Source organism: Cyprinus carpio, chromosome A23, assembly GCF_018340385.1.
Source record: "Cyprinus carpio isolate SPL01 chromosome A23, ASM1834038v1, whole genome shotgun sequence".
NCBI lineage: Eukaryota > Metazoa > Chordata > Actinopteri > Cypriniformes > Cyprinidae > Cyprinus > Cyprinus carpio.
This window is the reverse complement of record NC_056594.1, coordinates 13,785,727-13,797,549: the sequence shown is the minus strand read 5'-3', so window position 1 is coordinate 13,797,549 and position 11,823 is coordinate 13,785,727. Positions and strand designations below refer to the sequence as shown.

The following is an 11,823-nucleotide window of genomic DNA, read 5'->3' as shown; positions in this document are numbered from 1 at the left end:
CTTTGTGAAATCAGGCGTCAAAACAATGTAAAATTGAGTAACAATTTCTAAATTTAATTTAATTTTACCCTAGAGTAGAAAGGGTTTACATACAAAAATAAAACATCTGCTTCCAATAATTTAATAAACATAAATATTGTCTGAGATACCACACACTACTGCAAATGATCCTTGATGTACAAACACAAGAAAAAGAATCAAAGTGTTGTTTAGAGACAGTTTATTAGAAATATGTAGACAAAAACCTCACTGCATTTAACAAACTGAAATTTATAAACTGAACTGACAGGTCACAACATTGTTTTCATCTTTTAGTCACACCTGCATTGATATTAAGAGTGCAAACACAAATTGGTCATCTATTGATAAGTTACTCTTTGTTCTGTACAGCGGTGAGGCATATGCTTCTTTTAATCACTTCTCTTTACATATATGGAAGAAACCAGTGTACAATTGCCTGCTACACATCCAAGTGTGATACAAAACAACAGATACTAACTGCCAACCTGAAATAATTGTATAAAGCAGCGTGTACAGACAGGACTATGTACTTTGAACATGTTGGGATTGACACATAAACCTATCTGAGGGGCAAAACTGCAGCTAAAACACATAAAATGGGGCTTTACCGATGAATCAGTGCAAGAGCTTTGAATATGCCATTCTGATTTCAAATGCAGCATTAGTGAAAGCCTAATGTCTTGGCTGGCATTTGCAATGAAGTAGCATGTGCCCAAAAACAACGATTCCTTCGCTCACACACAAGGAAATCAGCCTCATCACACACACACACACACACACAAAAAACAGAATTAAATAAAATGTACACTTTGAATGAGGGGTTGAATGAAGTGTATGTTTTTAATGTGATGAATGTGGTTTTTTATTTACTACAAATTACAATGTATACGTTACAGGATGCAATAACCCCACTGATACTGAAGAAAAAGCCCAAGACTGTAAAAGCCATTGAGTAAACTGACCATCAATGGTATCCACAATACATCATTGAGAGCTTGTAATTGTCCATGCAGAACAGAAAAGTAAAGAGTGCATTTGTCGAGGGACCGATGTTGCCATCAACACAACAGTAAAAATTCATCCCTTGTGACTTTCTGCAGAAAGACCTTGAAAATCAGTTTCAAAAACGATGCAGTTTTTAAATGGCTACCAACTCAAACTTAGTCTCTCTCTTCATTTAAGTGTTAAGTGAAAATTCTTGCTTTCTTCTGCATTTTTTGCTCCTCCTTTACTCAAGGTCTGGCATTTCTGGAAAAAATAAAATAAAATTAATAGTTACATTTTGTTTAAAATATTTTAATTCAATTCATGTTGTTTAACCAATAAACAGGTCAAGGATGTTTTTTTTTAAATACCGTTCATTAATAGTATGTAAAGTTACAACAGCTAACATATATATTGCTAAGTATTGATTTTCAAAATAATACAATGAACAAACAAGTCACAGAGGAGGACAGATAATTTAAGAAAACTTACTTTCATCATCACTATCTGCAGACTCTTCCTGGAATTTGTAAAATAAAAAAAATAAAAACGTCAAAAAGCATAGCATTTATTAGTTTAATTAACCAATTAATAGCAAATAAAAAATAAGTTAAATTCGATGCCTATTGAAATTACAATAACAGCAAAAATAACTATATTCTTCTGGCCAATTTAAAAACATTCTTCAGGCTTCAATAATTCTCTCACATCATCTGCACCATCCACATCTGGTAGGTCGTCTTCTCCACCCATATTGTTCATCATCTTTAAGTGGAAAAAACAACAACAAAAAATTAGTATGATTTATTTTCCCTTTATAAAATTGAAATAATAATATATATATAATATAATGATATATGATATTATATATATCCCCCTATATATATAAATATATATATATATATATATATATATATATATACACACACACACACACACACACGTCTTGGCTGGCATTTGTTTTATATATATATATATATATATAGAGAGAGAGAGAGAGAGATACAAACCTCTGAAAAACGGTCAAAACTGGACAAGTCTTCATCTGAGTCGTCCTCCCAATCCTTCCAGTTATTGAAATCAACACTGAGCCAATTAAGCTGCACAAAGGGCATTGAGAAACATTAATTAACCTATGTTATCTAATTATGAAATGAAGCTACATTTTAATAGTTTAACCAGAACATACTCTTACCTTTGTTTTTTCTTTTGTTAACCTTGGCCAAGACTTGCCAGGTTCTGCTTTTCTTAGACAGCAAAACACAGACCTGTCTGTGCGTTTGTGTTTAGACTCCTGCAAAAGAATAACAGAGTTCTATGTAACATGCAATAATACATGAGCCATGCAGATTGAGCTCTTAAAACCTGAATAAGAACAGAAACCATCAGGTGGTGTACTTACATTTGGGTCAATGGACTCAAATAAATCTACTTCATTATGGTGTTTGATGTTATCTGTTCCTCCAACACAACTAAAGCCAAAAAAAAAAAAAAAGAAATTTAATTGAGAGTGAACTACTAAAGTACTATATTGCATTTTAAGAGGCAATCATTAACATTTGCAGATGAAACATTTTGGCTGAGTATCATTATAGCATCAAACACTTCAATAATAAACAAACATATTAAACATTAGTTCATGGCAGTACACTTCATAATTATATTTTGTAATGACAATGTGATAATGACTGAATTTTGCAGCACAGTATAAACACACTTTTAACAATAACTGGAATAAAGATATACCTGAAATCAAGCTTTGTTTTGTCAAATTTAACTTGGACATCTTTGCTGTCTTCTATACAGAATTCAATGAAGACGGCCTCCCGTCTGTCATACCACTTGGCAGTTGCTGGCTGCCTGTAAAACGAATGAAATTAAAATGTTAGAAAACATCTGGAATTAAAATATATTTGAAAAAACATGCAGAACTTCATAAAAGGTCATACTACACTTTATGACATTTAAATAAAGACATTTAATTTTAATAGGGTACATGACAAACTCAGCAAACAGCTAAGTGCATTTGTTAAAAGGCAAACTCCAGAAGTCCATACTAAAAGTGCAGTTCTAAATTAAGAGCAGAAGGGCCTGGCGGGGGTGGAGCAACAGTGACATTACCGTGGCAACCAGTTTGTATCGATTGGCAGGTTCACACAAATAATTCAAAATCTGAAGTCCAAAAAATTGCACCCATCAATTATAAAAGAAGTCTAGTCAGCTCTGGTCTATTTGCTGAAAAGAGTACTGGTGGTCAGTTACTTCTTTTTTTTTTTTTTGTTAGGTTTTGCATTTGAATATATATTTAGACATTATCAAACACTCGCTTTTGTTAAGTTTAGATTTTTTCAAGTGTTAAATTTTAAAGATTAATTACTCACATACTATTGTTATTTTATGATATTCGCATACACAAATAGAATTTGGTTATGGTCATTATTAAAGTGTTGCTCACATTGTCTATCTATTATCTAATGATAAACATTAACTATAACACGCTTCATAAAATACTACTAGTTAGATTCCTGAGAGGTTAACAAACGTGTTAAAATGTCAAAACATGCAGTAATTTACTCAATTTACCAGTAAGTGTCCTTGAGAAGCACTGAAATGAATGGGCTTTAACGCATTAACTATTGGTTGTTTGGAACTATTGGCAGCTCTATGACAAATATTACTTCCGCATTCCTCAGGTCCTATGAAAGTCTATCAGAGTGTTCCAACTCTGGTTTTCTAGTATAATAAACAAAATGGCAGAACCAAGCCCTAGCATTAAGGAAGTGATTAAATAATAATAACAACTCATATTCAATCTTATACTGTATTATACTTATACTGAAAACAAGTTGTGCAGGATTCTTTGACAAACACAAAATTCAAATTATTTAAAAAAATAATCTTTTGTAATATTATGTCTTTACAGTGACTTTTAATCAATTTGAACCTTGCTGAATAAAGGGATTAATTAAAAAAATTATCCTTCTGACCCCAAACTTTTGAGTGATAATGGATATTTCATGCAATTAAGTGTAAATGACCATACTGAGTTAAATTGTGGTTAATTTAATCATACCAATTAATGTGTCAAGCTGTTGGAATGCACGTTTAGTTCAGATTTGCTGTATTTCTAGCCATGTTGAAATTCTAATCGTCATGATTAATTCCTGCTGCAACCTAAAACCAAGTTAGATCAGAAAATTTCAGTTGGATTAAGATGGTCTCTCTGCTCAGGTGGTTTATCTTGCAGACTGGGTGGTCACCCAACATGATGGACACTGTTCCAAACCTTTATAAAATCATCCAACATACCAGCCTGATTAGGCCTGGACACTACACAAAGAGTCTTCAGCTGGCCACCATCTAGGAAGACTAGCGTAGCCAGGTTTTAAAATCATCTTAAACCAGTAAACCAACTTAGGCTGGATTAAGCATGTGTTTTTTTTCCCAGCAGGGAACACCCTCCAAGCCTGGATCTGTGCAAGGCTTAATCGAGATCATATATATTTTTAGTACATTCTACAGTAATGCAGAATAAAGCTTAAATAATAAAATAAAATAAAAAATTAATGTAGAAATAAACAGAGCAGCAGCTCTGATGTTAGCTGTGCAGTAACTACAGGCCCAAACTATCTAGTTGCTAACCAGCTAGCTAAGGTCTGCTGTGGGAACAATGTGCACTATTTTCATCGCCGATTACGAATAGAGGTATTTCTGTGCGATTTAAAACCCGAGAATGACTAGTATTCTCTTAAATGACCCTATCTAATAACAGCCGTATGTGAGAAAATCTGATGTTTCCCTGCTAACGTTAGAGGTTATGAACACACTTGCTAACTAACGTTAGCTAATAAGTTAGTGCATCCTTATCACTGCCGGTCAAACTCACATGTCGATATCCTCTTTCAGTTTTCACCAAAATCTGCGTTGCCACTTGCGTACTCTCGCCTTTGGTATTGTTTTGAATTTAAGCTGTCAGTTCAAAGCGAATGCATAGAGACGAAAGCTAGCTGTTTACGCGCCGCTCTGACAACCTGCACAGGATCCGCGCAGTGACGCATCATCTCAACGTTTCTAGCGACTTCTGCTGCGCGCTCCGGGCCATGCGCGCACCCTGAGCAAATGCGTCTCCATAGTAACCCCAACCTCGCTCCGCCTCGAGTGTACAGGATGTCAGCTGATGCAGAAGTTCTCAGTGTGCAGGACCACAGAAATCACACGTATATAGGTAATGTGATATGTAGTGACATTTTTTTCTTGTATTATCTAGAGTCAGAATGAACCTTTATTGTCAAGGCTCTTAACAATTACAATAAATCTATCTAAACAAACAAACAAATCTATCTAAGTACTATTGGCATGATGACTTGCAAACAATATTGCCAAAGCATCAACAGACAGTGTCATCAAACTAAATAAACACAAATAATTAAATAATAATAATAATATTAAGTGACATTAATGTTAATAATTGCAACGACTGCAATTTAAAATATCTAGTAGTCCCGTTAATATATACATAAGGGGTTAATAAGAAAAAACACGAAGGTCAGACAATAACATTTCAAGACGATTGATGATGTGGTCTTAAAGAGCGCCACACAGTGGTCACATCCCGCAATCTCTAATCCGGCTCAGCCAACAGACTAGAATGACGAACTTCCTGCCTACGTTATCTTGTTTTCAGGGGATTTTTCACTTTAACTACTAAAAGGTAACGAAATATGACATAGAGACGCCGAGTTAGTGTCGCGAAGGAGCTACAGGCTAAACAGTTTTGTCGTGACAGTCAGCGATGTTCTTTGTGCGCTTGTTGTCTTCCTGTGGCCAAGGACGGGGAACTGGAAAACCACAAAGAGACTGAGCCCGTGTGTTGATAGAGCGAAGTGTCATGCGAACTCAAATAGAATATCCCAAGCATTAATTCGCCGGTATTGCCATAGTTTTTAAGGCACGTTCAATGCAGCGGTTGTCTCTTGACTTCGTCGAGTGGAAGCAGGCATTCTCCAGTTGCAGTAGGTTCCCTTTACATTCCTCTCTTCCGGCAAAGTCACTACAGAAGGTGAATTCATTTATTACATGAACACAATAGGCTTTATCCCAATGTGTGTACTGTTTACATTATTGTTTTTAATTTTAGCAAATGCTTAGGTTAAGGCAACTGCCATCCTTTTCTTCATCTGTCAGGTTGCTGGAGAATCCTTAAAATAAACAATGTCTTGATCTAACTTGTATGTTTATTTTCTCTAAAACAGGGAAATAGGCCTGTTACTGCAATTAACGAGAATTTATGGGATCACAAGGTAATTTAGTTTCAATAATGTAATCACTGCAAGTATCAAGTGACATTCATGAGCAGGAGCAGGTAGAGCAACACAGAACGATCCTTTGTTTATACAGTGAGTGAACACATTTCAGAGCAGCTGATGTGATTCTGCACCGATGCCTTTTGGTGTTGAACGAGGAATACTCAGCACAGCCTATTCATGCAAGAAACTTCATTGTCTAAAATATTCCGTCCTTCTTCTGCACAGCCACAAATCAATTTGATTGTAAAAGGGTAAATTATAATATGACTAAACCTAATAATATAGTCCTTTTGATAAGAGATTAAGCACAAGTAGCTTGTAAGATCTGGCTAAGAAGAATTTGCATGCTACCCTGCAGCTCTTGGCAGGTGTGAAGTATTGAGAATTTATGCATGGATGACTCATTACACGTATATTCATCATATGTCACTCCTGACAAGAACAAAGGCTGGCCATTACTGCAATTGGTTAGTTACTATTACATCAGTCTGTCTGTCACAGCAGTGTCCCGTAGTGACATGGTACATTTAATATAAAACTAGTTTAATCAGCATTTTACTTTATATATATAAAAAAATTGTTACTCTGATGTTAGACCTCATATTAATTGAGAAACTACATGCAATTATTTAAAAATGAACAAATATAAATAAAATATAGATAGATATGACAAATATTTGATTTTTTTTTATTAAAAAGTAGCTTAGATTTATTTTTAACTATAAATATATAATTATATATGATGATTATTATAAGAATTATATATTTAGCTCTGTATATATATATAATTCTTATAATGTTCTTTGTATAATTATTATGCTGTTCTTAAGACTGTTTAAAAATAAATTATTTTTGTTTTTTAAAAAGCTAAATGGTTATTTAAAATGGTAAAACTGATGAAATAGTCATTCACCATATTTTTATAAAAAAAATGGATTATATATTATCTATATCTATTTATTATTTTTTAAAGAAAAGTGTATATTTTAGGTCACCTAAAATATATACTTTTCTTTAAAAAATAATAGATAGATTTAGATTATATGCAATTTGTTTTTTAATAAAAAAATTACTTTTTAAACTCTGTGTGTGTGTGTGTTTTAACTGAAAATACTGAAAAAAAATGTTTTATGTCAAGTAATTAAAAAAATATTAATTAGGTTCAGTGTAGTATTAATTATAGCATATTTACCACAAGAAAATAAGCAAAATACTAAATAATTGCACTATTTTTCAATGTTCATGGTAGCCTCATGTTGACTCTTGCAAACTGATCTCTCATCGTCACAGTTTCATCTGATGAGATGAGCGTGCGAGCGGGGCAGGGCAGTGACGAGGTGCTGGTGTCACAGGCAGTGTGGGATTACCTTGCAGCCGCTGGACGACCCTGGTTGGTTGACTTCGAGGACAAGCAGGGACTGAGCGCAGACATCATCCGGCGCGGGGAGCGTGGTGGCTGCTGTGCTGTGCGGCTCTCCCCAGTGGAGGGCAGCAGCAGGGCAAGAACTGGGATGATGGAGGGGCCGGTTTCTCCTGTTACACGGAAAGCTTTCATAGACTTATGCCGCTGTGCCCGGAAGGAGATGACCAAACAAGAGGCGGCTCCTAAAAGGAAACGTTCCCTTTTACCATGCATGATGTCAATGGAACCCGACGGGGAAGGGACCTTGTTGCCTCCGCCTCCGCCTCCTCCTCATCCACGGCGCTCGCAGAGGCAACAGCAGAAATACAGGAAAAATGCAGACATGGACACCTGTGTGGTTTTACCCATGCAACATGAGCCCACAGCAAGGACCGGCACTGAATTAGCCATCGGTCATGAAGAAGAGAGCAACGTTTGCTCCATCTGCATGGGCGAAATGGTGGAAAAGACAACTCTGGACAAGTGCGGCCACTCGTTCTGTCGGTCCTGTTTAGAACAGGCGTTTCAAGTCAAAAAAGCATGTCCTGTATGTAGGCTGGTGTATGGGCAGCTTATTGGTAACCAACCGGCCAATGGGACCATGATGGTAGAAAGAGACCCGGACCTGGAGTTGCCTGGCCATGAAGGTTATGGGTGCATATGCATTATTTACAGTTTCCCTCCCGGTTTGCAAGCGGTAAGTACTGCTTACAGGCAGATTACAACAGCGGTGTGTTTTGCATTCAGATAACCACAGACCAGATTTCATTAATTAGTGCATAAAAATTCCACACAGAATCTATAATCACACACTATTATGTTTTAAAATTCTTTCAGCAAGAGCATCCAAACCCTGGGGTGAGGTATCCAGGCACAGACCGGGTGGCATACCTGCCAGACAGCCCTGAGGGAAACCGTGTCCTCCGCATGCTGCGGCGGGCCTTTGAGCAGCGCCTCATATTCACCATCGGCACTTCCATGACCACCGGCATGAATAATGTTATTACCTGGAATGATATCCACCACAAGACTTCCATATGGGGCGGACCACGATGGTATGCAGTTTAATAGTTGCTTGCTAAATTGTATCAGTGATACCATAGGCATAGCTTCCCTGGAATTGCTTTTTGACTTGAACATTTTTGTGAGTTCCTTGGTATATTGTATCTGTGATACCATAGGCATAGCTTCCCTGGAATTGCTTTTTGACTCTTACATTTATGCATTTAATAGATCAAAAAAAACAGTAAAAACAGCAATATTGTGAAATATAAATTACAATTTGAGATAACTGTTTTCTAATGTCTTTAAAATGTCATTTATTCCTGTTGCAAAGCTGAATTTAGCAGCCAGCCTTCAGTGTCACAGATGCTTCAGAAATCAAATATGCTGATTTGCTGCTGAAGAAATAGTTGCTTGCTAAATTGTATCAGTGATACCATAGGCATAGCTTCCCTGGAATTGCTTTTTGACTTGAACATTTCTCTTGATCAATTTAATGCATCTTTGCAGAATTAAAAAAAAAAAACTAAACATTTGAATCGTAATGTATACTCATACATTACAATATACTGTACATTTATTTAATATGAAAAGGCCAAAGAAACATTTAGCTGAACTTCATAACTTGCGCTTTAATTTAATTCAACTTAATATTGAATTTTAATTTTTTCAGCTTTGGTTATCCAGATCCTACATACCTTGTGCGGGTGACAGAGGAACTGCGGGAGAAAGGAATAACAGCTGATTGATTTGCACTTAAGAACAAACATGTGTGCTTGACCACAGTCTCTTTACAAACACACTGTGTCGAATCAGGCCACAGTCATCTGCTGCAGCATCGATTTGTTCAGGACGCTGTTTCACAATGTTTAATTTCAGACTTTATGTTTAGCTTTGTTCTTTAGTTTACCTGAGTGAAGGCAGCGTGTTTCACATTTTCTGTGGTACAAACCTGGGGTGCACTTTATTAAGACAGATTGTTCAATATACTCAGCTGAGTTTAAGATACCCACTGGACTGCTAAAATGTGAATGTTATGACAGTGTACATCATTCCTTATCTACAGTTCAAACCACCTCTTCCCTGTTTCAGGTTAGAATCACTAGGCTGTTGGCCTCCCTCTTCTAACTCAGTTTCTTTCATCCAAACTATCCTTAATAACAACTGATGGTAACATCTGGATGGAGACAAATGGCATAGCACAGGTAAATGGGTACAGCTGGGACAATCCCATACAACACTTTTTTTTTCTATTAATCAGCACTAAAAGGCACTTTGCAATGGAGGTAATCTTTTTATTATGAGAATTTAAAGTGGGTTCTGCCTGATCTTCCAGAGTGCAGGATCAGGAGAGGTTATTTGGGGGCCTTTCTAATTATAAGGTCCTAATAAAAGAAATATGTCGATTTCAGTTTGTCCTAGCTTTCATCACTTATAACGTCCATTTTTTGTCTTTCACTTTAATATGATGTGCATATTTTTGCTTTATGTTTGTTTGGTTCAGTTTTCCCTAGTTTGTATTTACAGATTTTTGAGTACATCCATTTTGGATGTCAAAACTTCTGTTATGTATCTAAAAAATGATGTCAAATTGAAAGGGCGTGTAAACCACTTAAACCAAACGAAAACGTAATAGCTCAAAACTTTGTTGTAACCATTGTGTTTATGTCTCAGACTTGAAGCAAAGCCTAGCACTCAGTTTATTTTAAAGAATCAGCAGATTTGTCCATAGAAAATTTGCTGAAGTAGAAAATATTTCAGTAACACAGCGAATGAGGCTCACAAAAATACATCCAGGTCACATTTAACCCTAAAATCAAAAGAAATAAATGAAAATAAATATTTTTTTTTCCATGAAACATTATTTTCTGATCATATTTTAATGATTCAAATAGGATAAATGTCCCTCCATATTTCAATAACTATTTCTTGTCATATCTATTATTCTCAATTATAATTTTTCATTACTATAACACATATTACTATATTACAGTAAAACAGTAATTCACTTATTTTTTTATTGTTGGCAAAAATTAAAGACTTATTTGAAAAAAAAATACATTTCATTTTAAAAAGCTAAAATATATATATTTTTAATTACATTTATAATAAATGACACCATGCAAAAAACACACACAGAGTAACTTTCTTTCAGCCAAATGTATTTTGTTTTTTCTTTTGATTTCGCTGTGAGATATGACCCAGGTTTTGTGAGATTCATCCTGATATCTTAAATGTATGCTAGGCTGCTGTCATTCATGCAGATTTATAAAATTTGTTTTGTATTTCTCTCATTGAAATGTTATTGTGCCTTCTGCTAAAGGTCACAGCCTGTTAAATTTAACGGTACTCATTACTCGTTGGTATTGGTTCAACTGTGTTCTGATCAAGATGAAGCATTAACCTTATAGTCTTTAGGCTTAAAGCAAAATGCATCATACTTTAGAAAGCAGTGATCAGGTCTCGAATTGTTTTTTGCAAAACATTTACTTTGTGTTAAGAAGTTTTTTGTGTTGTTAGAGGTTGCTTATGTTTTACAGTATCACTAAACAGAAAACAGTATCAGATTTGAGTTTTGTTTTGATACCATATTCTCTTACTCCAGCCTTTATGTTATGAAGGACCAATTCAATCAGGATTTGGAGGACTTAAGTGTTACTGTCATGCAAAATTCTATGCACTTCAAAATCAGATTTATAAAATAGACCTCTTCAGATGACTGATTGTTCAAATTAAATAATTTGCCTTTATAGTTGTGTTGATTTGTATTACATAATTGAATTGTATGCTACAATTAAAATGTGCTTTACATTTTCATACTTGAATAAAAGGATTCTGTTCTGTTACACTATGTTGGTTTTTATCAAGTTTAACTTCTCAAGGGAGTCTGCTTATCTCTGGAAATGGCAGCATGACAGTGTCCAGTAAATATGAACTAGCTACGACCTGCCAAGAACTGAAGCTGTCATGCTTGTCTGAAGTGCAGTTTTCGCAAAATGTACTACTACACTGTAAAATTACAATTTGAGCATGTTTTACAACAAAATACAATTTTAGTATTACTACTAAATTTCATGTTTAATTCAATGTGTTAAATGTATTTTTTGT

At 35.1% G+C, this 11,823-nt stretch overlaps 2 protein-coding genes across 6 annotated transcripts; one reads left to right on the top strand and one right to left on the bottom strand.

Moving 5' to 3' along the window:
* Positions 1-203: 203 nt before the first annotated feature.
* On the bottom strand, positions 204-5,040 carry LOC109051975 (prostaglandin E synthase 3-like). Its single transcript, XM_042713237.1, has 8 exons — positions 4,892-5,040; positions 2,752-2,865; positions 2,408-2,477; positions 2,201-2,299; positions 2,016-2,105; positions 1,714-1,770; positions 1,498-1,525; positions 204-1,269 (listed from the first exon to the last, which is right to left on the bottom strand). Coding segments are annotated over exons 1-8 (480 nt in total). The 5' UTR covers positions 4,894-5,040; the 3' UTR covers positions 204-1,249.
* An 84-nt stretch (positions 5,041-5,124) lies between these two features.
* LOC109051976 (probable E3 ubiquitin-protein ligase DTX3) lies at positions 5,125-10,780 on the top strand. Of its 5 annotated transcripts, none has more exons than XM_042713232.1 (5): positions 5,607-6,017; positions 6,258-6,305; positions 7,602-8,410; positions 8,551-8,768; positions 9,389-10,779. In XM_042713232.1, exons 2-5 carry the CDS (start codon positions 6,293-6,295, stop codon positions 9,462-9,464), a joined length of 1,116 nt encoding a protein of 371 aa, XP_042569166.1. In that variant the 5' UTR covers positions 5,607-6,017; positions 6,258-6,292; the 3' UTR covers positions 9,465-10,779. The 5 variants fall into 5 exon arrangements, with proteins under 5 accessions (XP_042569162.1, XP_042569164.1, XP_042569166.1 ...); XM_042713231.1 differs by having other exon boundaries at positions 5,607-6,064; XM_042713228.1 differs by lacking the exons at positions 5,607-6,017; positions 6,258-6,305 and adding an exon at positions 5,125-5,230 and having other exon boundaries at positions 9,389-10,780.
* The last annotated feature ends 1,043 nt before the right edge of the window (positions 10,781-11,823 follow it).

Bases quoted from the DNA above. Each gene is read 5' to 3' on its own strand.
- LOC109051976 (XM_042713228.1), top strand. From the start codon at position 5,125: ATGCGTCTCCATAGTAACCCCAACCTCGCTCCGCCTCGAGTGTACAGG. The intron at 5,231-7,601 runs GTAATGTGATAT...TCATCGTCACAG, and splicing joins CAGAAATCACACGTATATAG to TTTCATCTGATGAGATGAGC. The intron at 8,411-8,550 runs GTAAGTACTGCT...AAATTCTTTCAG, and splicing joins TCCCTCCCGGTTTGCAAGCG to CAAGAGCATCCAAACCCTGG.
- LOC109051975 (XM_042713237.1), bottom strand. The intron at 2,106-2,200 runs GTAAGAGTATGT...CCCTTTGTGCAG, and splicing joins TAACAAAAGAAAAAACAAAG to CTTAATTGGCTCAGTGTTGA. The intron at 1,270-1,497 runs GTAAGTTTTCTT...TATTTTTTCCAG, and splicing joins TGCAGATAGTGATGATGAAA to AAATGCCAGACCTTGAGTAA.